Raw genomic sequence first — 23,933 nt, forward strand, 5'->3', positions numbered from 1 at the left:
TCCCTAAAATACAGTCAGCCCTTATCTTCAGACTATTGTAAATTCCTGATCTTGTGAGCACAGTAAATAATGTTTGCCCTGTACTGGGCTGGCTGGCTGGCTTCCTGCTGTGGACTTTGTCTGTTCCTGCCTCGTGCCTCTCTGTTATCTGATTGGAGCTCTGATAGCACAGTGTTATCACATCAACTTTCAGCTCACAGTCAGTCAACCCTATGCCATTGTCATCCATCCTTAATGAGTGTATTGGATCAACCAGCACTGTGCATGCAATGTTTCATCTGTCTGTAATGGGAACACTAGCTACATTACCTGGGTTAGGGAGGTGGAGAGGGAGGTCAGATAGTGGGAACAACAGAACTCACTGTCACTGGTTGTGAAAAAAAGAGACTGTATCCATTTAGCCAATTAGATCATAATCCCACAAGAACATGAACATTTTCAGCAGTCTGGACATTTTCAATACCTTCAAGTCAAGTCTAAGCTAATGTTAGAGCCCTCAATCTCACAGAAATTATCAAGGAACCTACCAGGTACAACCCCAAATCCGTAAACACGGGCACACTCATAGATATCATCCTGACCAACCTGCCCTCTAAATACACCTCTGCTGTTTTCAATCAGGATCTCAGTGATCACTGCCTCATTGCCTGCATCCGTTATGGGTCCGCGGCCAAACGACCACCCCTCATCACTGTCAAATGCTCCCACGAACAGGCCTTTCTAATCGACCTGGCCTGGGTATCCTGGAAGGATATTGACCTCATCCCGTTAGTAGAGGATGCCTGGTTGTTCTTTAAAAGTAATTTCCTCACCATCTTAAATAAGCATGCCCCTTTCAAAAAATGTTGAACTAAGAACAGATATAGCCCTTGGTTCACTCCAGACTTGACTGCCCTCGACCAGCACAAAAACATCCTGTGGCGTACTGCACTAGCATCGATTAGTCCCCGCGATATGCAACTTTTCAGGGAAGTCAGGAACCAATACACACAGTCAGTTAGGAAAGCAAAGGCTAGCTTTTTCAAACAGAAATGTTCATCCTGCAGCTCTAACTCCAAAAGGTTCTGGGGCACTGTAAAGTCCATGGAGAATAAGAGCACCTCATCCCAGCTGCCCACTGCACTGAGGCTAGGAAACACTATCACCACTGATAAATCCATGATAATCGAGAATTTCAATAAGCATTTCTCTACGGCTGGCCATGCTTTCCTCCTGGCTACCCCAACCCTGGCCAACAGCTCCGCACCCCCCACAGCTGCTTGCCGAAGCCTCCTCAGCTTCTCCTCCACCCAAATCCAGATAGCAGATGTTCTGAAAGAGCTGCAAAACCTGGAACCGAACAAATCAGCTGGACTAGACAACCTGGACCCTCTCTTTCTAAAATTGTCCGCCACCATTTTTGCAACCCCTATTACTAGTCTGTTCAACCTCTCCTTCGTAACATCCGAGATTCCTAAAGATTGGAAAGCTGCCACGGTCGTTCCCCTCTTCAAAGGGGGTGACACCTATATCCATCCTGCCCTGCCTTTCCAAAGTCTTCGAAAGCCAAGTTAACAAACAGATCACTGACCATTTCGAATCCCACCGCACCTTCTCCCCGCTGTGCAATCCTGTTTTCCGAGCTGGTCACGAGTGCACCTCAGCCATGCTCTAGGTACTAAACGATATCATAACCGCCATCTATAAAAGACAGTACTGTGCGGCCGTCTTCATCGACCTGGCTTAGGCTTTCGACTCTGTCAATCACCGCATTCTTATTGGCAGACTCGACAGCCTTGGTTTCTCAAATGACTGCCTCGCCTGGTTCACCAACTACTTCTCAGATATAGTTCAGTGTGTCAAATCGGAGGGCCTGTTGTCCGGACCTCTGGCAGTCTCTATGGGGGTGCCACAGGGTTCAATTCTCGGGCCGACTCTCTTCTCTGTATACATCAATGATGTCGCTCTTGCTGCGGGTGATTCCTTGATCAACCTCTACGCAGACGACACCATTCTGTATACATCTGGCCCTTCTTTGGACACTGTGTTAACAAACCTCCAAAACGAGCTTCAATGCCATACAACACTCCTTCCGTGGACTCCAACTGCTCTTAAACGCTAGTACAACTAAATGCATGCTCTTCAACTGATCGCTGCCCGCATCTGCACGCCCGACTAGCATCACTACTCTGGACGGTTCTGACTTAGAATATGTGGACAACTACAAATACCTAGGTGTCTGGCTAGACAGTAAACTCTCTTTCCAGACTCACATTAAGCATCTCCAATCCAAAATTAAATCTAGAATTGGCTTCCTATTTCGCAACAAAGCCTCCTTCACTCACGCTGCCAAACATATCCTAGTAAAACTGACTATCCTACCAATCCTACCGATCCTCGATATCATTTACAAAATAACCTCCAACACTCTACTCAGCAAATCGGATGTAGTCTATCACAGTGCCATCCATTTTGTCACCAAAGCCCCATATACCACCCACGACTGCAACCTGTATACTCTCGTTGGCTGGACCTTGCTACATATTCGTCGCCAGACCCACTGGCTCCAGGTCATCTATAAGTCTTTGCTAGGTAAAGCTCTGCCTTATCTCAGCTCACTGGTCACCATAACAACACCCACCCATAACACTCACTCCAGCAGGTATATCTTACTGGTTATCCCCAAAGCCAACACCTACTTGGCTGCCTTTCCTTCCAGTTCTCTGCTGCCAAAGACTGGAACGAATTGCAAACATCGCTGAAGTTGGAGACTTATATCTCCCTCACTAACTTTAAGCATCAGCTATCTGAGCAGCTCACTGATCGCTGCAGCTGTACACAGCCCATCTGTAAATTGTGCATCCACTACCTCATCCCCATATTGATATTTATTTCTGCTCTTTTGCACCCCAGTATCTGTACTTGGTCTCTATGATATTATTGCGTAATGAGATCATTCTCTTACGGGTCAATGCAATGGCTGCTATGTCATCCAACACAGCCTCTACCTCGTACTACTTAACATCAGCCTACTAAAGCACTGTAGAAAAGGCCCATGGAGTTGGTGGAATAATCCTTTAATTCATGGCCACTTACTCAGCTGGGCCAGGGGCGCTTTAATTAGGTCAGGTGGCAATGACCGACAGATCTCATCCACATAAAAGGAGGAAAACGCCATCGCCTGATCTCGCTGCTTTCTCTTCCTTAACTCCGTCTGCTCCAGAAGTTCTGTGCGTCCATGAATCCACGTCAGTCCACCGACTCTGTTACCTTTCATCTGAACTAACTGTTTTGATCGGGAGAGTGGGCCATCAGTTATTGTTTATAGTTATTATCGCGGAGCGCGGCTTGGAGCGCACGCTTCAAACATATTGTGTAATGTGAATTGTAAATGATCGCGGCCATACGGATCCTCATAGGCCAATTATGCAATCGATATGGTTAATATGTAATTAAATTAATTACATGTACACATGAAGACAATTGAAAGGGTGAAATGAGAAACGTCATTGTTTGCTAACTGATCGACTTTGATATCAAACTAAAGGAGATTATAGATTGAATGACCATTCACTGTTTGTATTTATTTCATGATTTATGATAAATAGTTAAGAGCCTAAATGACTCACGGGTGATTACTATTGACTTCTTAATGAACTGGATTGTTGAATTCCCTAATTATGTTAATAATGAATGATTGTTATGATTTGATCTTTGTGATTATGAATTTGATTGGATACATGTTATTTTGTTTCCTTTGTTATGCAGCACAGACTACTCAGTAAATATACCACTTTATGGTTAAAGGAATTCCTGCCTCAGTCTCATCCATTCTTCTGTCACCTGACACGTGACCACCTGTTCACCTTCACTGTCAGTCATCCTACCTGTCCAGCTACCCACACAGATTCCACTAATCTTTCAAGCACAATTTATTTGTGTTAAAATATAATCTCCACAGAGCCCGATTATAGCATAGCCTAATGACCATTGTTTCATTTTTTGTTCATCAGGGCTGCTTCAGAGGTCATCTGCTGCGGAACGGTGAAAACAGAGATGGCTAAAAAACATCCTCCACTGCATCGGCAATACAGCATCCCCCCGCAGTGCAACACCATCAGAAGCACTCATTAATCTGATAGATACTGACAGCTGAATTGACAGGACCCTGTCATTATACCAAGTCCTCAACAAGCTTGTGTTGTGTCTTTGGCATCATTAAAGTGAAGACTGTTATTTTATCAAATCAATTCTCTGTAATTATTATTACATGATTAAACTAATCATGTAAATGTAATTAACTAGGAAGTTGGGGCACCAAGGACAATCTTCAGATTACAAAGTTATAATTTTCCTAATATTTTAATATCTGATCAATTAGTCTTCTAATTAATAAATTATTCTTTACCTCACGTTAGTCTCATTCCAAACGTCGTAACATCGTGAATTGTTGGTTATCTGCACGAACCCAGCCTTTACTATGAACCATCCATACATCAATTGTCTTAATCATTTATTTACTAACTAAATAATCACATAAATGCATAAATAAACAGTAGATATGGTTACAAGGAAATGATAGGGGAGGTTCCCTAGTGGGCTAAGCCGATATGACGGCAATCAATATATATTAACGCCCAGTGTGTCGTCGTGATCTCTGTTGGAATCGTCAGTCCTTCTGTTGGAAAGTTAAACCGAGCGTCTCTCTGCTTCCCTGAAGTCTTTCGTGGTTAGAATGGATAATTCAAAGCTTTGCTTAAACTGAGGTTTTTGGGGTCTCTACTCAAACCTCTGCCCACTCAGCTGACCGAGGTATGCATGGTCTGAAGAGGATTTCTTCAGGTGGAGGTTTTATTCATAACAGTAGAAAAGGGCTGTCCCATGAGCCAGATAATGTCTGTGCTCATGGGGGTGGGCCAATGACTTAGTTAATCTTTAAAGGGAATACATTTCTCACACATTAACGGTTTAACATAGCATTACATCATTTCACAAATAGTTTCATCTTTACTCATTCATTTTATACAATAATTAGACGCACTCAAGAGGCACCTGTATAAACAGAGTTATGGTAATGTGGCTGTATTGTCTTTCATGAGGTCACAAACATGAAACAAAACGGACCGGGTCGTAGCTGGCTTCTCCACCGACCGTTTACACATTCTCCAAAACATGGATATTGTTCTATTCTCAAGTTCTGTGATGTAGTAGAAGTTAATTTGTTCTACTGTGAAACTCTCTCTCTCTATACTGCATGACCAGGAGGAGAGAGTCTCCTCCAGGAATTTACGACCTGAGATAACAGAACCTGGGTGTAGGAGAGAGAGAGAGGGGGGGATGCCACGATCTATACCCAGAAAGGGCCATGTCATGACACTTGATAAGAAGAGCGTTGAGGCTTGGATTCTATCAGTAGCCCTGTCCGTAGTCCTGCCTCCAGGAACAGAGAAGCTGCCAGTAGCAGTGGACTGATGTGGAGGCAGGCTGGTCCTTGTGACCTAGCGGAGGGGGTGGGACTCCATATTCTACACGGCTCTCCGTTGGCTGTTTCTAGTGTCCTTCATCGTGCATACCATCAACGGGAACATGCTGATGTGTTTGGCCGTGGGGCTCAGCCGCCGCCTGTGCCGCATTTCTAACGGCTTTTTTCTGCTAGCCGTGATGGATCTGTTACTGGGTCTGCTGGTGCTGATCCTCTCTGCCACCCGGGAGCTGCTGAGTGGACACTGGCCCCTGGGGGGCATCCTTTGTAACATCTACATCTCTCTGGATGTGATGCTCTGTACAGCCTCCATCCTGACCCTGCTGGCGATCAGTGTGGACCGTTACCAGGCCATCTCACCTCCGCTATGCGGCCTCCGCAGAGTCACCCCTCCCCGGGTAGCTCAGGCCATCACTGTCATCTGGGTCTCTTCCCCACTTCCTTCCTCCCCATCCACCTGGGCTGGAACACGGGTGACTTCAGGGTGCAGAACCTGGACTGGGTCGAGGTGGAGGGACGCACCTGCCGCTTTGAATGGCACAACAACTACGTGCTTCTGGATGCCTTTGGTAACTTCTACCTCCCACTACTGGTCATGTACGATATGTACCACTGAATCTTTTGGATAGCACGTGAACAGGTTAGTGTTTTATTTCTTATCCATATTTGTTGTGCAGTAGTACCATTACCAGTGGTAGAAGTGATACTAGTAATTATGTCTGGAGCATCAATAGTAGTACTGGAAGAATTAGTAGTAGCTCTTAGAGTTACATCCATTTATTAATGTAATCTGCTCAGTCGTCCATCTGCTGACCTGTTTCTCTAACCTGTCTTCATCCATCCATTCGGGTACTGCGTATCCGAGCTGCCACTGCTTCAATCGCACGCAGAGCATCAGCGGCGGCCACAGCGCGGGAGCACAAGGCCACAGTGACACTAGCAGCAGTTCCGGGGCCCTTAGTTATCTGTTGGTTATACCTCACTATTGTACCTTTACCTGCATGGGCATCAGGGCAGAGACTAATCCCCCTACTACTGCCCTCTCTGTGGTGCTGTGGCTGGGCTACTTTAACTCCGCTGTCAACCCCATCCTGTACCCGGCCCTGAACTTGGACTTCCGCAGGGCCTATGAGGAGCTGCTGTGCTGCATGGGGGCTAGCGTGGAGACGCACGTCCACAACTATCTTTGTGTCCCTGCAGAAACGAGTGCCACACCCACTGGTGGTGAATCAGTGACTACCCTGGCTGGATTTACTTGGTGAATCAGTGACTGCCCTGGCTGGATTTACTTGGTGAATCAGTGACTACCCTGGCTGGATTTACTTGGTGAATCAGTGACTGCCCTGGCTGGATTTACTTGGTGAATCAGTGACTGCCCTGGCTGGATTTACTTGGTGAATCAGTGACTACCCTGGCTGGATTTACTTGGTGAATCAGTGACTGCCCTAGCTGGATTTACTTGGTGAATCAGTGACTACCCTGGCTGGATTAACTTGGTGAATCAGTGACTACCCTGGCTGGATTTACTTGGTGAATCAGTGACTACCCTGGCTGGATTAATTTGGTGAGTCAGTGACTACCCTGGCTGGATTTACTTGGTGAATCAGTGACTACCCTGGCTGGATTTACTTGGTGAATCAGTGACTACCCTGGCTGGATTAACTTGGTGAATCAGTGACTACCCTGGCTGGATTTACTTGGTGAATCAGTGACTATCCTGGCTGGATTAACTTGGTGAATCAGTGACTGCCCTGGCTGGATTTACTTGGTGAATCAGTGACTACCCTGACTGGATTTACTTGGTGAATCAGTGACTACCCTGGCTGGACTTACTTGGTGAATCAGTGACTACCCTGGCTGGATTTACTTGGTGAATCAGTGACTACCCTGGCTGGATTTACTTGGTGAATCAGTGACTATCCTGGCTGGATTAACTTGGTGAATCAGTGACTGCCCTGGCTGGATTAACTTGGTGAATCAGTGACTACCCTGGCTGGATTTACTTGGTGAATCAGTGACTACCCTGGCTGGACTTACTTGGTGAATCAGTGACTACCCTGGCTGGATTTACTTGGTGAATCAGTGACTACCCTGGCTGGATTTACTTGGTGAATCAGTGACTACCCTGGCTGGATTTACTTGGTGAATCAGTGACTACCCTGGCTGGATTAACTTGGTGAATCAGTGACTACCCTGGCTGGATTTACTTGGTGAATCAGTGACTACCCTGGCTGGATTAACTTGGTGAATCAGTGACTACCCTGGCTGGATTAACTTGGTGAATCAGTGACTACCCTGGCTGGATTTACTTGGTGAATCAGTGACTACCCTGGCTGGATTAACTTGGTGAATCAGTGACTGCCCTGGCTGGATTTACTTTGTGAATCAGTGACTACCCTGGCTGGATTTACTTGGTGAATCAGTGACTGCCCTGGCTGGATTTACTTGGTGAATCAGTGACTACCCTGGCTGGATTTACTTGGTGAATCAGTGACTACCCTGGCTGGATTTACTTGGTGAATCAGTGACTACCCTGGCTGGATTTCTATGAGGAATCAGTGACTACCCTGGCTGGATTTACTTGGTGAATCAGTGACTACCCTGGCTGGATTAACTTGGTGAATCAGTGACTACTCTGGCTGGATTTACTTGGTGAATCAGTGACTATCCTGGCTGGATTTACTTGGTGAATCAGTGACTATCCTGGCTGGATTTACTTGGTGAATCAGTGACTATCCTGGCTGGATTTACTTGGTGAATCAGTGACTACCCTGGCTGGATTTACTTGGTGAATCTGTGACTACCCCAGCTGGATTTACTTGAATGTGTGTGTGTGTTCATCCCTAATAGGTGCAGCATGTCCACTCAGAGCTATGTTGGATGGATTCTAGGAGGTCGGCGGAGGGGAAAGAAGGACATCTGGAAGTGTCATCCAGGGATCCTGTAAATAATGTACCCCTGCGTCAACAGCCAGGCTGGAGAGTTCCACTGGGAATAGGTTCCCTCACATCAGTGGTTCCCAAACCCTTTTGTGTCGGGACATCTTCCTGTCACAGCCGACAGCTCTATCTGAGACCCGGCAGAAATAACTGACCCACTATTTGGAAAGTACTGGCTCACATCAACCCAACCACCCCCACATTCACGTGTTGCCGAGATACCTTCACCCGTGGGTCAGCATGTGACATTCGCACTATGACACTTTATGTTTGTCTGTTTATCAGAATGTGGAGTCATTTCCTGATGGCTTTTGTCCACTGGATTTGTAGACTGCTTTGTTTCTGTCATGTGACCTCATTGTAGATCAAATAGTGAATAATATAAATGAAATTGTTAAAGAAGTCCCCACACAAACTCTCTTTTACACAGATACTTGCACTCCGTATGTTGCAAGCAGTGGTGTAAAGTACTACTTAAGTCGTTTTTTGGGGTATCTGTACTTTACTTCACTATTTATATTTTTGACAACTTTTACTTCACTACATTCCTGAAGAAAACTATTGTACTTTACTCCATACATTTGCCTTGACAACCAAAAGTACTAGTTACATTTTGAATACTTAGCAGGACAGGAAAATAGTCAAATTCACGAACATCCCTGGTCATCCCTACTGCCTCTAAATAATGTCTGAGTGTGCCCCTGGCTTTTACGTAAATTTAAAAAACAATAAAATGGTGCCATCTGGTTTGCTTATATAAGGAATTTGAAATTATTTATACTTTTACTTTTGATACTTAAGTATATTTTAAAACAAATACTTTTAGACTTTTACTCAAGTAGAATTTTACTGGGTTGCTTTTACTTGTGTCATTTTCTATTATGGTATCTTTACTTTTACTCAAGTATGACACATTTTCCACCACTGTAGGCAAGGACTTATGTAAAGTCATCCACACAAGAACAGAGGTGACACAAAACAAATGGAAAGAATTTGTATCTGTTTGTGCATATCAATGTTAATGACATATGTTTCTACTATACAATTCAATCTAAATTTTTTATTTAAAAGTCACTTGCCAATGTATTTTTATTTAAGGTGTAGGCACTGTCAGGCATGACACAGTACAGTATATTAACACAGACAACTACCAGATAACATTATTTAAAATGTGGAGAAACAACCAAATCAAAAGGAACATGGACACAGAAAATAGTCGGAGAAGACAGTCAGAATGATTGGTAAATTTATTTAAGAGTGATATGATCGCCTGGATTCCAGACAGTATATTTTTGCTATAGCTAGCCAATTCCATGTTAGTTGTCATGCCTTATCTTGAAACAGAAAATGTCTGTCACCCAGGCCAGAAAGAAAGAAATAAGCCCATACAAACACATTGAATAACAGATTCACTACATGGAACAACAGAGTCCCCCAAAAATCTAAAGGAAGTTTGTTCTGAAGTGTCTATCCTATATCTGAGATATAAGGTCAGTAAACATTTTTTTAAATGTATTTAAACACGTATTGTTGGAACTTAACAGTCTCCATATATACTTCCATTAATTCTTTCAAATGGGGGAACCTTCAGATGAGTCTTGTGAGGCCACTGGGTGTCCTAGAGCAGACAACTGACATGTTCATGAGAGTCTCGTTCCACAGAGGGGTCATATTAGTGTGTGGGTCGTAGAGCAAAATGGAGAACACCATCGTGTTCATGAGTCTCATCAACATGTACGTGTTTGCGAGAATCTCACCTTTCCATAGAGGCGTCATAATAGTTTGTAGGCCAAACTGTTCGGAAGCTACAGACGATTGTTAGAAGACCGATGATTTTCGGGATGTCTCATGGTCTGACAAACACGACTCTAGCTCGTCACCTTTCACTGCAGATGCGGAAGTGCGACATCGGCATATGCAGTGAAAAAAACAGATACTGTATCTCTTGTTTAAACCGACGGATTTTTAATGGAGATTTTTTTATTATGCTAATTAGACACACCACAGGGGCACGGACATCGACTCGAGGCGTTAAGGGTTTACCTTAAGGAATAACTTTCCCTTACCGAAGGGAATTAACTGGATCGATTTGACAACAGCCAGTGAAAGTGCAGGGCGCCAAATTCAAACGACAGAAATCTCATAATTAAAACTCCTCAAACATACAAGTATTATACACCATTTTAAAGATACGTTTATTGTTAATCCCACCACAGTGTCCGATTTCAAAAAGGCTTTACGACGAAAGCATACCATGCGATTATGTTAGGTCAGTGCCTAGTCACATAAAAACACAGCCATTTTTCCAGCCAGGACGAGGAGTCACAAAAAGCAGAAATAGAGATCAAATGAATCACTAACCTTTGTTGCACAGAGCCCCTCAAACATTTCCTTAGGTAAGGGCAAAATTTAAGGGTTTTATGGTAGTTTGAAGGCATGCATGCGGAAAGAGTCTCTGGTATCCATGGAAACACCCTGACAGAATACCTTGTCAAAGAGATTGCATTTATTTTGGGAGATCACAAAATTTAACTTCTACATTCAAGACCGGAGAAACAAATTGATTCAGAAGATAACAAAACATGTTTCTTTTAGTATCTTTTTTCTCAACTTGTTTCTATTATGTCAAGCTAACTTACAGAGTTGGTAGCTAGCTATCCAGCTAGCGGTGTCGCCATGGAATGTGCAGCTTCTATTGTTAGCTGGTGGTGGAGGTTTTCTTTTGAAACCAGGGCAGAGGAAAGCAACATCCACCTCCACAAATGCTGTTTACATTGATATCCATACTGAATTAAGCACTTATTAAGGGACCTCATGGGCACCCTTAACTTTTCTACTTAATTTAAGGGAGAAATTCACCTTTGTCACGTTCCTGACCTTATTTCCTTTGTTTTGTCTTTGTTTAGTTGGTCAGGACGTGAGCTGGGTGGGCATTCTATGTTATGTGTTTCTATGTTGGGTTCATTGTTAGTAGCCTGATATGGTTCTCAATCAGGGGCAGGTGTTTTACGTTTCCTCTGATTGAGAACCATATTAAGGTAGACTGTTTCTCACTGTTTGTTTGTGGGTGATTGTTCCTGTGTCAGTGTTTGTGCCACATGGGACTGTTTTCGTTCGTTTCGTTCATTTTATTCGTGTGTTCCTTCCTGTTCGTGCTTTCATGTTATATGTTCACAAGTACAGGTCTGTTAACATCGTTTATTGTTTTGTAGTTTATCAAGTGTTTTTTCGTGTCCGTCTTCGTTTAATAAAACAAGTATGTATTCAAACCACGCTGCGTTTTGGTCCGATCCATGCTCCTCTTCAGACGAGGAGGAGGACGAGCGTTACAACCTTAAAATGTTTGTGCAACTGACTTAACTTCACCAGGGTAGGGGGCAGCATTGGGAATTTTGGATGAAAAGCATGCCCAAATTAAACTGCCTGCTACTCAGCCATAAAAGCTAGAATATGCATATAATTAGTAGATTTGGATAGAAAACACTCTTAAGTTTCTAAAACTGTTTGAATTATGTCTGTGAGTATAACAGAACTCATATGGCAGGCAAAAACCTGAGAAAAATCCAACCAGGAAGTGGGAAATAGTTTTTCAACTCTTTGCCTATTGAATACACAGTGTCTATGGAGTCATATTGCACTTCCCAAGGCTTCCACTAGATGTCAACCGTCTTTAGAACCTTGTTTGATGCTTCTACTGTGAAGTGGGGGCGAATGAGAGGGGAATGAGTCAGAGGTCTGCCAGAGAGCCACGAGCTGACCATGCGCGTTCACGTGAGTTAGCTTGCGTTCCATTGCATTTCTGAAGACAAAGGAATTCTCCGGTTGGAACATTATTGAAGATTTATGTTAAAAACATCCTAAAGATTGATTCTATACATCGTTTGACATGTTTCTACGGACTGTAACGGAACATTTTGACTTTGTCTGACCTAGTGATCGCGCGTCATGAATTTTGATTACTGGGCAAAACGCGCAAACAAAAAGGAGGTATTTGGACATAAATGATGGACATTATCGTACAGAAAAAAACATTTATTGTGGAACTGGGACTCCTGGGAGTGCATTCTGATGAAGATCATCAAAGGTAAGTGAATATTTATAATGCTATTTCTGACTTCTGTTGACTACACAACATGGCGGATATCTGTTTGGGTTGTGTTGGTCTCTGAGTGCTGTACTCAGATTATTGCATGGTGTGCTTTTTCCGTAAAGTTTTTTTGAAATCTGACACAGCGGTTGCATTAAGGAGAAGTGGATCTAAAATTCCATGCATTACAGTTGTATCTTTTAGCAATGTTTATTATGATAATTTCTGTAAATTGATGTGGCTCTCTGCAAAATCACCAGATGTTTTGGAACTACTGAACATAACGCGCCAATGTAAACTCAGATTTTTGGATATAAATATGAACTTTACCGAACAAAACATACATGTATTGTGTAACATGAAGTCCTATGAGTGTCATCTGATGAAGATCATCAAAGGTTAGTGATTTATTTTCTCTATTTCTGTGTTTTTCTGTGACTTGGCTCTGACCTAACATAATTGTTTGGTGTGCTTTCGTCGTAAAGCCTTTTTGAAATCGGACACTGTGGCTGGATTTACAACAAGTGTATCTTTAAAAGGGTGTAAAATACTTGTATGTTTGAGGAATTTTAATTATGGGATTTCTGTTGTTTTGAATTTGGCGCCCTGCAGTTTCACTGGCTGTTGAGCGGTGGGAAGCTACCGTCCCACATACCCTAGTGAGGTTAAACTTAAGGAAAATGTAAGGGAAAATATAAGGACAAAATTAATTTAAGATCTTTTATGCAACTGGGCCCAGGGCCTAAGCAATATAATTTATGTCTATAAAGAGTAGTTTTCTAAGGATGTCTAACCTCAGACATGGCTATAACAACTAACCCACATACCATTAACACCATTTACACAGACAGTTGTGAAGTAATGATATACTAATGAAGGTAGTTAAATATGATTTACTGGAATGTGATGAGGAACTCTGGATAAGCCTGCACATCATTGAAGATCACAAACATGGTTGGATTGGAGGTGTTGTCTGTGACGCTGTCGTACAAATCGGCATCCTTCCCTGAAGGTTTGGCAGGAGGAACAATCAAGCCTGCTTGTCCCCGAGTGTAGTCTCCAACAAGAACCCTGGCCAGGTACATGCGCTTGTTCCCTTGTGCATCAGCTTTAGAATATCTTCCTGCTGAATAACTGGAGTCCACAGCAAAGTATGACCCATTGCCAATAGCAGCACCTGGACGAAAAACATATTGTTCTTAAAGAGTTGTAAAAAATGAACAATGATACCGAATTGATCAGATTGATTTACGTCTCAACATCAAGCTCCTCCTCCCTTAGGAAAAGGTCTCAACATAACAGTAAAGAATATTGGTCATCAGACATGTTTCCATGAGACCATTCTCATACCATGTGTTCCAGCGTAGCTGCGATTGAAGCCATGGCTGTTGATCTGGGTGATGGAGTTGGAACTGGTGCCATGGAAGAGCAGTTTCTCGTTGTTCGTGTGCTTGTTCTTCTCCTCCAGGAGGTTCTTTTTTATCTGGTAGCTCTTCCACAGTGAATGGTTCTGGACTCGTTCAATCTTCGAATAGCAAACAAAACACATGTAGAAATCGACAGTGATTTATTTATTACTGAAGTGCAATCCCACCTAGCTAAATATGTATCGAACAGCAAAGGAATAGGAATTACACATTTCAACTGGTTCCAGGAATTACAGTTCCATTCTTTAAAAAAAAATCCCAAACGCTTTGCTGTCTTTAATGTAGCAGCAAACACAATTAAAATTATTGTCTTAAAAAAGATAGTTGAGGGATTCCTAACATCAAATTCGTCAAATGTAAGGCTTTTCATATAACGTCACCATAGAAAATCAGTCTATTGTGGAATGCAAATGAAATTCTGGTATACATTTTTACAAACGATGTTGTTGTTGAGCAAAGTTTTCTGAAATTTCTTCTCCACGTCTTTGTATTCCTTGGATCCTGGAGTTAGTGGGACCAGCATTAAGAGGGAGCCCTTCATGTCATCCCAGTGTGCAGGTAGAGACACTGATGTATCGTCTGGACAAAAGAGTTTGGCATTTAGTGATCAAATTATTACACAATAAGTATTGTCATTAAAAAGACTCAATCATTCACAACTTTAAATGCATATTGATGATATACTCAGTTCCATGACATGTGCTGCAGCAGTAGGCCTAACCGCAGAAAAACATCGCTAGAATGACACATTCCTCTCTTGCTAGATGCTCAATAAAGGTGAATTACACTCAAATCAATTTTTTTTTACCCAAAAAAGTGTCTTCTGATGTGAGGTAAGCATTGACCTGCACTCAGAACATCACTTTGTTGTTTCTCTATGAATCATTGAGAAAAATCCCAAACTAGTTAAAATAAAACAGAGAAAACAGAATTATGGAAAATACAAGAGAATTTAAATGGAGAATTTTATGGGTCCTGTCATTCCAAATACTGCTTATTGACCATTATTTTACAAGGCATATTGACAGAAAACATCTCTTGTACACCAAGAACCCGGGGACGAGTTGTAGGGTAGAGGATACGAGAAGAATGTGCCTATATTAAAGCTATATTTAAATTAGCTCTTGTTCTAGAAAAGGTTGGAGACCCCTGATACACTGTATGCATCCACAAAAGGACACAAAAATAACACATTCTTTTATATTTAATATCACCGTTCTCCATAATTTCATTTTAATGCAGTCTAGACAGATGAGTATTTATTATGGATGGACCCACCTTTCAGGTCTTTTCTCAGTAACTCAATTTCTCTACTGCCCTCAATCTTGACAGCTCTCTTGTGGGCTACATTTGCCTTATAATCCTCATTGTTGATCTTGATTGTCACTTTGCTGTTGTCTCTCACAGCCTCCTCCAGGATGTAGTTGGTGAACATGTCAAAAGACACCATTGTCCCACTATGGTCTTTGTACTGCCACTCCACCAGGCTGCTCACCAGGAAAGCTGCCTGTCTGCGGTTCTCTGCCCTCTCCTGGTCCAGGACCATGTTGCTGATGAGGCCGTCTGCTGTAAGCACATCGCGGCTCAGGCCCTCCAGGCGGATCAGGGAATCAGGGCCCTTCTTCTCCAGGCGTATCCTGACCATCAGCTCCCTCTGCATGGCCTGCAACTTCTCTACATCCCCCTGGCTCAGCTGGCTGATGTACGGGTTCTTGATGGTTTTCTCAGTTTGCTCCTTCACTATGAGGTTTTTAACCCAGTCCCGGGCACGGCTCACAGCCTGGGGGCTCTCTGCACACAGCTGGAACACGGTTGGGGCAAACTCCTCTCCCTCCATGACAAAGTTCTCACGGGCAGAGCGCTCATCACTGGGTCCCATAAAGTAGGTTGTCACTGTATCTATGAAGAAAGAGCACACACAATATAAACTCCTTGACAAAATGTCACTTATGATTATAACAACTATATTGTATTAGTACACATTGAGCTCATATTGTCTTCTACCTCGCACACTTCCATTCTCACTGACCTTTTAGCCTGGTAAAAATGCCCTTTTCCTCCACTCCTTCTCCCACTCTCCTCTTCATGCTCTTGTGGAACTCAGTCACCATGGCAGTCTGGAATATCAGGATCTTCACACTTCTCACAAACTGTCCCTTTTTCCTCTTCACAAAGTCCACCACTGCGTCAATCATGGCGTCCGCAACAGCAGAGGGACTCGCCCCACCCTGGCCTGACAGACAGACAGATGGAGGCAGACAGACAATGACATGGCTATGGAGGCAAACAGAAAGACATAGATGGAGACAGAAGTACAGATAGACAATGACATGATGGAAGCAAATCTGTCCCTGAGAGTGACTAATCACAAGACAAATATGGAAGAAAGGGAAGGAGACAAGGAAAATATGAAAGGGAAGGAGACCAGGAAAATATGAAAGGAACAAGTAAAAGTAAAAGAGGCATAGTATATTTGGGGAAAAAGACGTAGAAAGAACAAGAGTATTTGAAAATTAGGCTAAGAAAAGTAGCAGGTCGTCATTATGAGTAGCAGGTCGTCATTATGAGTAGCAGGTCGTCATTATGAGGAGCAGGTCGTCATTATGAGTAGCAGGTCGTCATTATGAGGAGCAGGTCGTCATTATGAGTAGCAGGTCGTCATTATGAGGAGCAGGTCGTCATTATGAGGAGCAGGTCGTCATTATGAGTAGCAGGTCGTCATTATGAGGAGCAGGTCGTCATTATGAGGAGCAGGTCGTCATTATGAGTAGCAGGTCGTCATTATGAGTAGCAGGTCGTCATTATGAGGAGCAGGTCGTCATTATGAGTAGCAGGTCGTCATTATGAGTAGCAGGTCGTCATTATGAGTAGCAGGTAGTCATTATGAGTAGCAGGTCGTCATTATGAGTAGCAGGTCGTCATTATGAGGAGCAGGTCGTCATTATGAGTAGCAGGTCGTCATTATGAGGAGCAGGTCGTCATTATGAGTAGCAGGTCGTCATTATGAGGAGCAGGTCGTCATTATGAGTAGGAGGTCGTCATTATGAGTAGCAGGTCGTCATTATGAGTAGCAGGTAGTCATTATGAGTAGCAGGTCGTCATTATGAGTAGCAGGTCGTCATTATGAGGAGCAGGTCGTCATTATGAGGAGCAGGTCGTCATTATGAGTAGCAGGTCGTCATTATGAGGAGCAGGTCGTCATTATGAGTAGCAGGTCGTCATTATGAGGAGCAGGTCGTCATTATGAGGAGCAGGTCGTCATTATGAGGAGCAGGTCGTCATTATGAGGAACAGGTCGTCATTATGAGTAGCAGGTCGTCATTATGAGTAGCAGGTCGTCATTATGAGGAGCAGGTCGTCATTATGAGGAGCAGGTCGTCATTATGAGGAGCAGGTCGTCATTATGAGTAGCAGGTCGTCATTATGAGTAGCAGGTCGTCATTATGAGGAGCAGGTCGTCATTATGAGTAGCAGGTCGTCATTATGAGGAGCAGGTCGTCCTTATGAGGAGCAGGTCGTCATTATGAGGAGCAGGTCGTCATTATGAGTAGCAGGTCGTCATTATGAGGAGCAGGTCGTCATTATGAGGAGCAGGTCGTCATTATGAGTAGCAGGTCGTCATTATGAGGAGCAGGTCGTCATTATGAGGAGCAGGTCGTCATTATGAGTAGCAGGTCGTCATTATGAGGAGCAGGTCGTCATTATGAGGAGCAGGTCGTCATTATGAGTAGCAGGTCGTCATTATGAGTAGCAGGTCGTCATTATGAGGAGCAGGTCGTCATTATGAGTAGCAGGTCGTCATTATGAGGAGCAGGTCGTCATTATGAGGAGCAGGTCGTCATTATGAGTAGCAGGTCGTCATTATGAGGAGCAGGTCGTCATTATGAGTAGCAGGTCGTCATTATGAGTAGCAGGTCGTCATTATGAGGAGCAGGTCGTCATTATGAGTAGCAGGTCGTCATTATGAGTAGCAGGTAGTCATTATGAGTAGCAGGTCGTCATTATGAGTAGCAGGTCGTCATTATGAGGAGCAGGTCGTCATTATGAGTAGCAGGTCGTCATTATGAGGAGCAGGTCATCATTATGAGTAGCAGGTCGTCATTATGAGGAGCAGGTCGTCATTATGAGTAGGAGGTCGTCATTATGAGTAGCAGGTCGTCATTATGAGTAGCAGGTAGTCATTATGAGTAGCAGGTCGTCATTATGAGTAGCAGGTCGTCATTATGAGGAGCAGGTCGTCATTATGAGGAGCAGGTCGTCATTATGAGTAGCAGGTCGTCATTATGAGGAGCAGGTCGTCATTATGAGTAGCAGGTCGTCATTATGAGGAGCAGGTCGTCATTATGAGGAGCAGGTCGTCATTATGAGGAGCAGGTCGTCATTATGAGGAACAGGTCGTCATTATGAGTAGCAGGTCGTCATTATGAGTAGCAGGTCGTCATTATGAGGAGCAGGTCGTCATTATGAGGAGCAGGTCGTCATTATGAGTAGCAGGTCGTCATTATGAGTAGCAGGTCGTCATTATGAGGAGCAGGTCGTCATTATGAGGAGCAGGTCGTCATTATGAGTAGCAGGTCGTCATTATGAGGAGCAGGTCGTCATTATGAGGAGCAGGTCGTCATTATGAGTAGCAGGTCGTCATTATGAGGAGCAGGTCGTCATTATGAGTAGGAGGTCGTCATTATGAGTAGCAGGTCGTCATTATGAGTAGCAGGTAGTCATTATGAGTAGCAGGTCGTCATTATGAGTAGCAGGTCGTCATTATGAGGAGCAGGTCGTCATTATGAGGAGCAGGTCGTCATTATGAGTAGCAGGTCGTCATTATGAGGAGCAGGTCGTCATTATGAGTAGCAGGTCGTCATTATGAGGAGCAGGTCGTCATTATGAGGAGCAGGTCGTCATTATGAGGAGCAGGTCGTCATTATGAGGAACAGGTCGTCATTATGAGTAGCAGGTCGTCATTATGAGTAGCAGGTCGTCATTATGAGGAGCAGGTCGTCATTATGAGGAGCAGGTCATCATTATGAGGAGCAGGTCGTCATTATGAGTAGCAGGTCGTCATTATGAGTAGCAGGTCGTCATTATGAGGAGCAGGTCGTCATTATGAGTAGCAGGTCGTCATTATGAGGAGCAGGTCGTCATTATGAGGAGCAGGTCGTCATTATGAGGAGCAGGTCGTCATTATGAGTAGCAGGTCGTCATTATGAGGAGCAGGTCGTCATTATGAGGAGCAGGTCGTCATTATGAGGAGCAGGTCGTCATTATGAGGAGCAGGTCGTCATTATGAGGAGCAGGTCGTCATTATGAGTAGCAGGTCGTCATTATGAGGAGCAGGTCGTCATTATGAGTAGCAGGTCGTCATTATGAGGAGCAGGTCGTCATTATGAGGAGCAGGTCGTCATTATGAGTAGCAGGTCGTCATTATGAGGAGCAGGTCGTCATTATGAGTAGCAGGTCGTCATTATGAGTAGCAGGTCGTCATTATGAGGAGCAGGTCGTCATTATGAGTAGCAGGTCGTCATTATGAGTAGCAGGTCGTCATTATGAGTAGCAGGTCGTCATTATGAGTAGCAGGTCGTCATTATGAGTAGCAGGTCGTCATTATGAGGAGCAGGTCGTCATTATGAGTAGCAGGTCGTCATTATGAGGAGCAGGTCGTCATTATGAGTAGCAGGTCGTCATTATGAGGAGCAGGTCGTCATTATGAGTAGGAGGTCGTCATTATGAGTAGCAGGTCGTCATTATGAGTAGCAGGTAGTCATTATGAGTAGCAGGTCGTCATTATGAGTAGCAGGTCGTCATTATGAGGAGCAGGTCGTCATTATGAGGAGCAGGTCGTCATTATGAGTAGCAGGTCGTCATTATGAGGAGCAGGTCGTCATTATGAGTAGCAGGTCGTCATTATGAGGAGCAGGTCGTCATTATGAGGAGCAGGTCGTCATTATGAGGAGCAGGTCGTCATTATGAGGAACAGGTCGTCATTATGAGTAGCAGGTCGTCATTATGAGTAGCAGGTCGTCATTATGAGGAGCAGGTCGTCATTATGAGGAGCAGGTCGTCATTATGAGGAGCAGGTCGTCATTATGAGTAGCAGGTCGTCATTATGAGTAGCAGGTCGTCATTATGAGGAGCAGGTCGTCATTATGAGTAGCAGGTCGTCATTATGAGGAGCAGGTCGTCATTATGAGGAGCAGGTCGTCATTATGAGTAGCAGGTCGTCATTATGAGGAGCAGGTCGTCATTATGAGGAGCAGGTCGTCATTATGAGTAGCAGGTCGTCATTATGAGGAGCAGGTCGTCATTATGAGGAGCAGGTCGTCATTATGAGTAGCAGGTCGTCATTATGAGGAGCAGGTCGTCATTATGAGGAGCAGGTCGTCATTATGAGGAGCAGGCCGTGCTTCTACACCTGCATTACTAGCTGTTTGGGGTTTTAGGCTGGGTATCTGTACAGCACTTCGAGATATTAGCTGATGTACGAAGGGCTATATAAAATAAAATTGATTGATTGAAAAATTGATTATGAGGAGCAGGTCGTCATTATGAGTAGCAGGTCGTCATTATGAGGAGCAGGTCGTCATTATGAGGAGCAGGTCGTCATTATGAGGAGCAGGTCGTCATTATGAGTAGCAGGTCGTCATTATGAGTAGCAGGTCGTCATTATGAGTAGCAGGTCGTCATTATGAGGAGCAGGTCGTCATTATGAGGAGCAGATCGTCATTATGAGGAGCAGGTCGTCATTATGAGTAGCAGGTAGTCCCTTTCAGAGCACATGGAAGCAAAGCATATGGCCACTTTACAACCTCACGGTAGAAACAAAGAACACAACAGAACAGGCAACAAGTACAATAAAGACATGCAACTACACAAGACAGTGTATTCCAATAAAGACCATTAAAGCAGAGTACCTGTTCCAAGCGCTGGGAAGGACACTGAGGTGAACTTTCGCTCCTCACACTTCTTGAGAACATTGTACACAGTCTCTTTAATGATCTCAGGGTCATTCTGTCCCACAATGTGCATGATGTGTTTGCATGGGAGAGATCCTGCTGATGTCACGATCATCCTGCATGGTTGGAAGCTTGGGGATTTGACTGTAGAAAAGCATAAAAGGAAAGGTTTAGATGTCAAGAATCTAAGTTACTAAATTGTACAATCAATGCACACCAGTGTTGTAGAACTCATGGTATAGAAACTGACTTTAGACTTTTACCAGACAGTATCAAACAGTACTGACATGTCATCTCATTCATATCCAACATGACAACCAGTCTCCTTGACCAGTAACATGACTACAGTATATGTTGACTCAAGGACATGGATACACACCAATCTCTGAGCACTCCAACTCCACCTTCAATCCAGCTCCTTCTAAAATGGATTTGGATACACCTGAAGAAAAAAAGACATTAGTACAATATGGCTCTTTATTTTAAGTCAACAATTTAACCATTAAATAAGTTGTGTGTCTGTGGGGGTGTATGGGTGTATGGGATTTAGCTTGCTTCCTGATTGTGTAGCTGTAAACACTGTTCATTTGGATTTCTAACATTTCAGATGTGTACATGTTAAACATCCTTATAAGGTGTTCCTTAGTATTTGTTTTAGTAGCCTCATAAACATGAAACATTAGTTACTACACCTATGCTATTGTCAGAGGTACAAGTCACCTGATTTGAGGTTAAAGTCCTTATTGGAGGAGTTGACAATGACGTCACTGGTCTCTTTGGTGATGTCTCCTGATGACACTTCAAAAGTAATGTGACCCATCTGCATGCTGTACACACCCAGAGAAGGGGATGACACCTGTCCAAAGAAGCCTGCGCCTAATGAAAATAACATGTTTAGACAAGGGGGTTCTGTGGAAACAGACACGCTCTAAAGAGGCAGCAGGGTCTCAATGGCTGAACATTTTTGGGGAGACTTTGAAGGCTGTGAATTAAGCTTACCAGAGGGCTGCTGTGATTGGCCAACATAGGATTTGGGATGTTGTGATTGGTCAACATAGGATTTGGGATGTTGTGATTGGCCGGCACCTTGTGAACTCTGCCAAGTATACCCGTGTGTCTGACCTTTGAATTCCCTGATAAAGCACTGTAAACAGGAGATATAAAAGTGTGGAGCATTTATCAAACATATCTAAGAGCACAACACACACTGACAAATGTGAGGTTATGCAACAATACTACCTCTGTGTGATGATAAACACTGAATCCCCCTTTAAACCATTTTCCATCTTCAAACTTACATCCACAGTTTGGGTGTCGCTGGGGTGGACCACGATGGCCACCTCTTTAAGGTGTGTGGAGTTTCTTCTCTGGCTGAAGTCTTTGACCTCCTGCAGAAGAAGCTTGGACACCAGGCCCTTAGGGAATCCCATGTTCCCAGTTCCAATGGCAGGGAAAGACAGGGATGCCAGCCTATGCTTCTCTGCCTCACTCAGGCAATCTCTGATCATCGTTATCAATATCTTAAATCACAAACACATGGACAATTTTAGAAACATTTTACTAAAACCTTTCGATGCACTCCCACTCTCAATAACCAGTGCTTAATTTGAGCTGGATCCTGCCGGAATCTCTCAGATTTGACCTGGTTTGTTCCGGCACCTATTTGCCCGGATCCAGTACGTCTCACTGCATAGTTTATTAATTGTTTCACTGTTCGCATTGTATACATTCTAATAAAAGCGATCAGCGTTAAATCAAGTTGCCTCCTCGTTATTTCTCCTGCCCAACAGAAAGACCATCATGTAAAAGCGTGGGGATCCTTCATCCTTTCCTGCCACACTGATTCCAGACCTGCTCTCTTATTTGTACATAAAGGTTATGGGGAGGGAGGGTGGGGTAAGTAACTGATCTCGACACAGGTCTTGGTAGTGGTGGTCAGCTAGTGAAGAGGTCCTTGCGTAATCACATTAATCACATTAGTCGTCTCACTACTGAATTTGAATTGTGGGAGAAAAGGCAATCGAGTTTGATGAAATTTTTCAAGTCCAAAAATCTAGAGAAAGATGGTGAATTGAACCCAGAACGAGCCAAAGAACTGTCAGTGCAATAGGAGTGAGTTGCAAACTGTTCCTGATGGCAATGCCTAAGCTAGCAACGCTGCTAATCCCAACAGTTAAACATCACCACCGGCACCTCCACTAGCTAGTAGTTCTACTAGAGACTCAGACTCAGAGGGAGAGGAAGACTGAGAGCTGGGGGAGGGGGGCAGTGCATTCACATACTAAGTGCTAGGATCAGGTGCAATTTGCAGTTCAAGAACAAGCAAACACATGGGGCAGCAGGTAGCCTAGTCGTGAGAGCCCAGGGCCAGTAATCGAAAGGTTGCTGGATTGATTCCCCAAGCTGACAAGGTAAAAATATGTCGTTCTGCCCTGAACAAGTTAACCCACAACCCACTCTTCCTCGGTAGGCAGTCATTGTAAATAAGAATGTGTTCTTAACTGACTTGCCTAGTTAAATAAAGGTTACATAACCCCTGGTTTGTCATCCAGAATTCAAAGTTGGGCTGTACAACATGAAAAAAGGTAGGGAGCTTGGATCTAGAAACGACTGGAGGGATTAAACTAGTCAGAGAGGGTGGAATGTACAGTAAGTTAACATCCTAATCCTCAGATGTAAAAAACAACATAGAGCCCTCAGAAACAAGGCTTTTGAACATGTCCGAACCAAGGTGTATTTGGTGGCAGCATGCCTTGTAGACGAGGCTAAAGGTTATAGTTAACACTCAAAATGAAAAAATAGACACGACAGCCAGTCTTCAGAACAGCGTTAGAAGGAGGCTAAACGTCACAGCCACAGGCCCGCTCATGGCTTTGAGCAAGAAATGGACTCTCAGGAGTTAAATGGACTTGACATGGGGAGAGTCATTGCTGGAGGTTTGGAAAACTAAGGTAGGACATTTTTTTCCTTTACAAACTTGTTCTGTACTGTGAAGGTTATCTGAATATGTGCTTCATATTATCACATAGGCAGGAGGCATATATATTCTCATATGTGTGTTCTGCTGTA

General features: G+C 43.7%; 1 protein-coding gene and 1 pseudogene across 2 annotated transcripts in view; one reads left to right on the forward strand and one right to left on the reverse strand.

Moving 5' to 3' along the window:
• Window positions 1–4,589: 4,589 nt before the first annotated feature.
• LOC139551862 (histamine H2 receptor-like) lies at window positions 4,590–6,723 on the forward strand (annotated as a pseudogene).
• A 2,748-nt stretch (window positions 6,724–9,471) lies between these two features.
• Window positions 9,472–23,933, reverse strand: part of LOC139552442 (protein mono-ADP-ribosyltransferase PARP14-like) — a 29,191-nt gene continuing 14,729 nt past the window's right edge. The window contains exons 8-17 of one of the 2 annotated variants that reach the window (XM_071364193.1): window positions 22,163–22,384; window positions 21,864–22,008; window positions 21,585–21,740; window positions 21,244–21,306; window positions 20,823–21,008; window positions 15,944–16,147; window positions 15,193–15,813; window positions 14,342–14,493; window positions 13,838–14,012; window positions 9,472–13,664 (exon numbers count right to left, since the gene is read on the reverse strand). In XM_071364193.1, the coding sequence (XP_071220294.1) occupies window positions 13,381–13,664; window positions 13,838–14,012; window positions 14,342–14,493; window positions 15,193–15,813; window positions 15,944–16,147; window positions 20,823–21,008; window positions 21,244–21,306; window positions 21,585–21,740; window positions 21,864–22,008; window positions 22,163–22,384 (2,208 nt within the window). In that variant the 3' untranslated portion in view covers window positions 9,472–13,380. Of the gene's footprint in view, window positions 13,665–13,837; window positions 14,013–14,341; window positions 14,494–14,722; window positions 14,817–15,192; window positions 15,814–15,943; window positions 16,148–20,822; window positions 21,009–21,243; window positions 21,307–21,584; window positions 21,741–21,863; window positions 22,009–22,162; window positions 22,385–23,933 lie in introns of those variants that run through there. The other variant, XR_011670432.1, reaches the window with a different exon arrangement.

The sequence above is a fragment of the Salvelinus alpinus genome, chromosome 24, assembly GCF_045679555.1.
Source record: "Salvelinus alpinus chromosome 24, SLU_Salpinus.1, whole genome shotgun sequence".
NCBI lineage: Eukaryota > Metazoa > Chordata > Actinopteri > Salmoniformes > Salmonidae > Salvelinus > Salvelinus alpinus.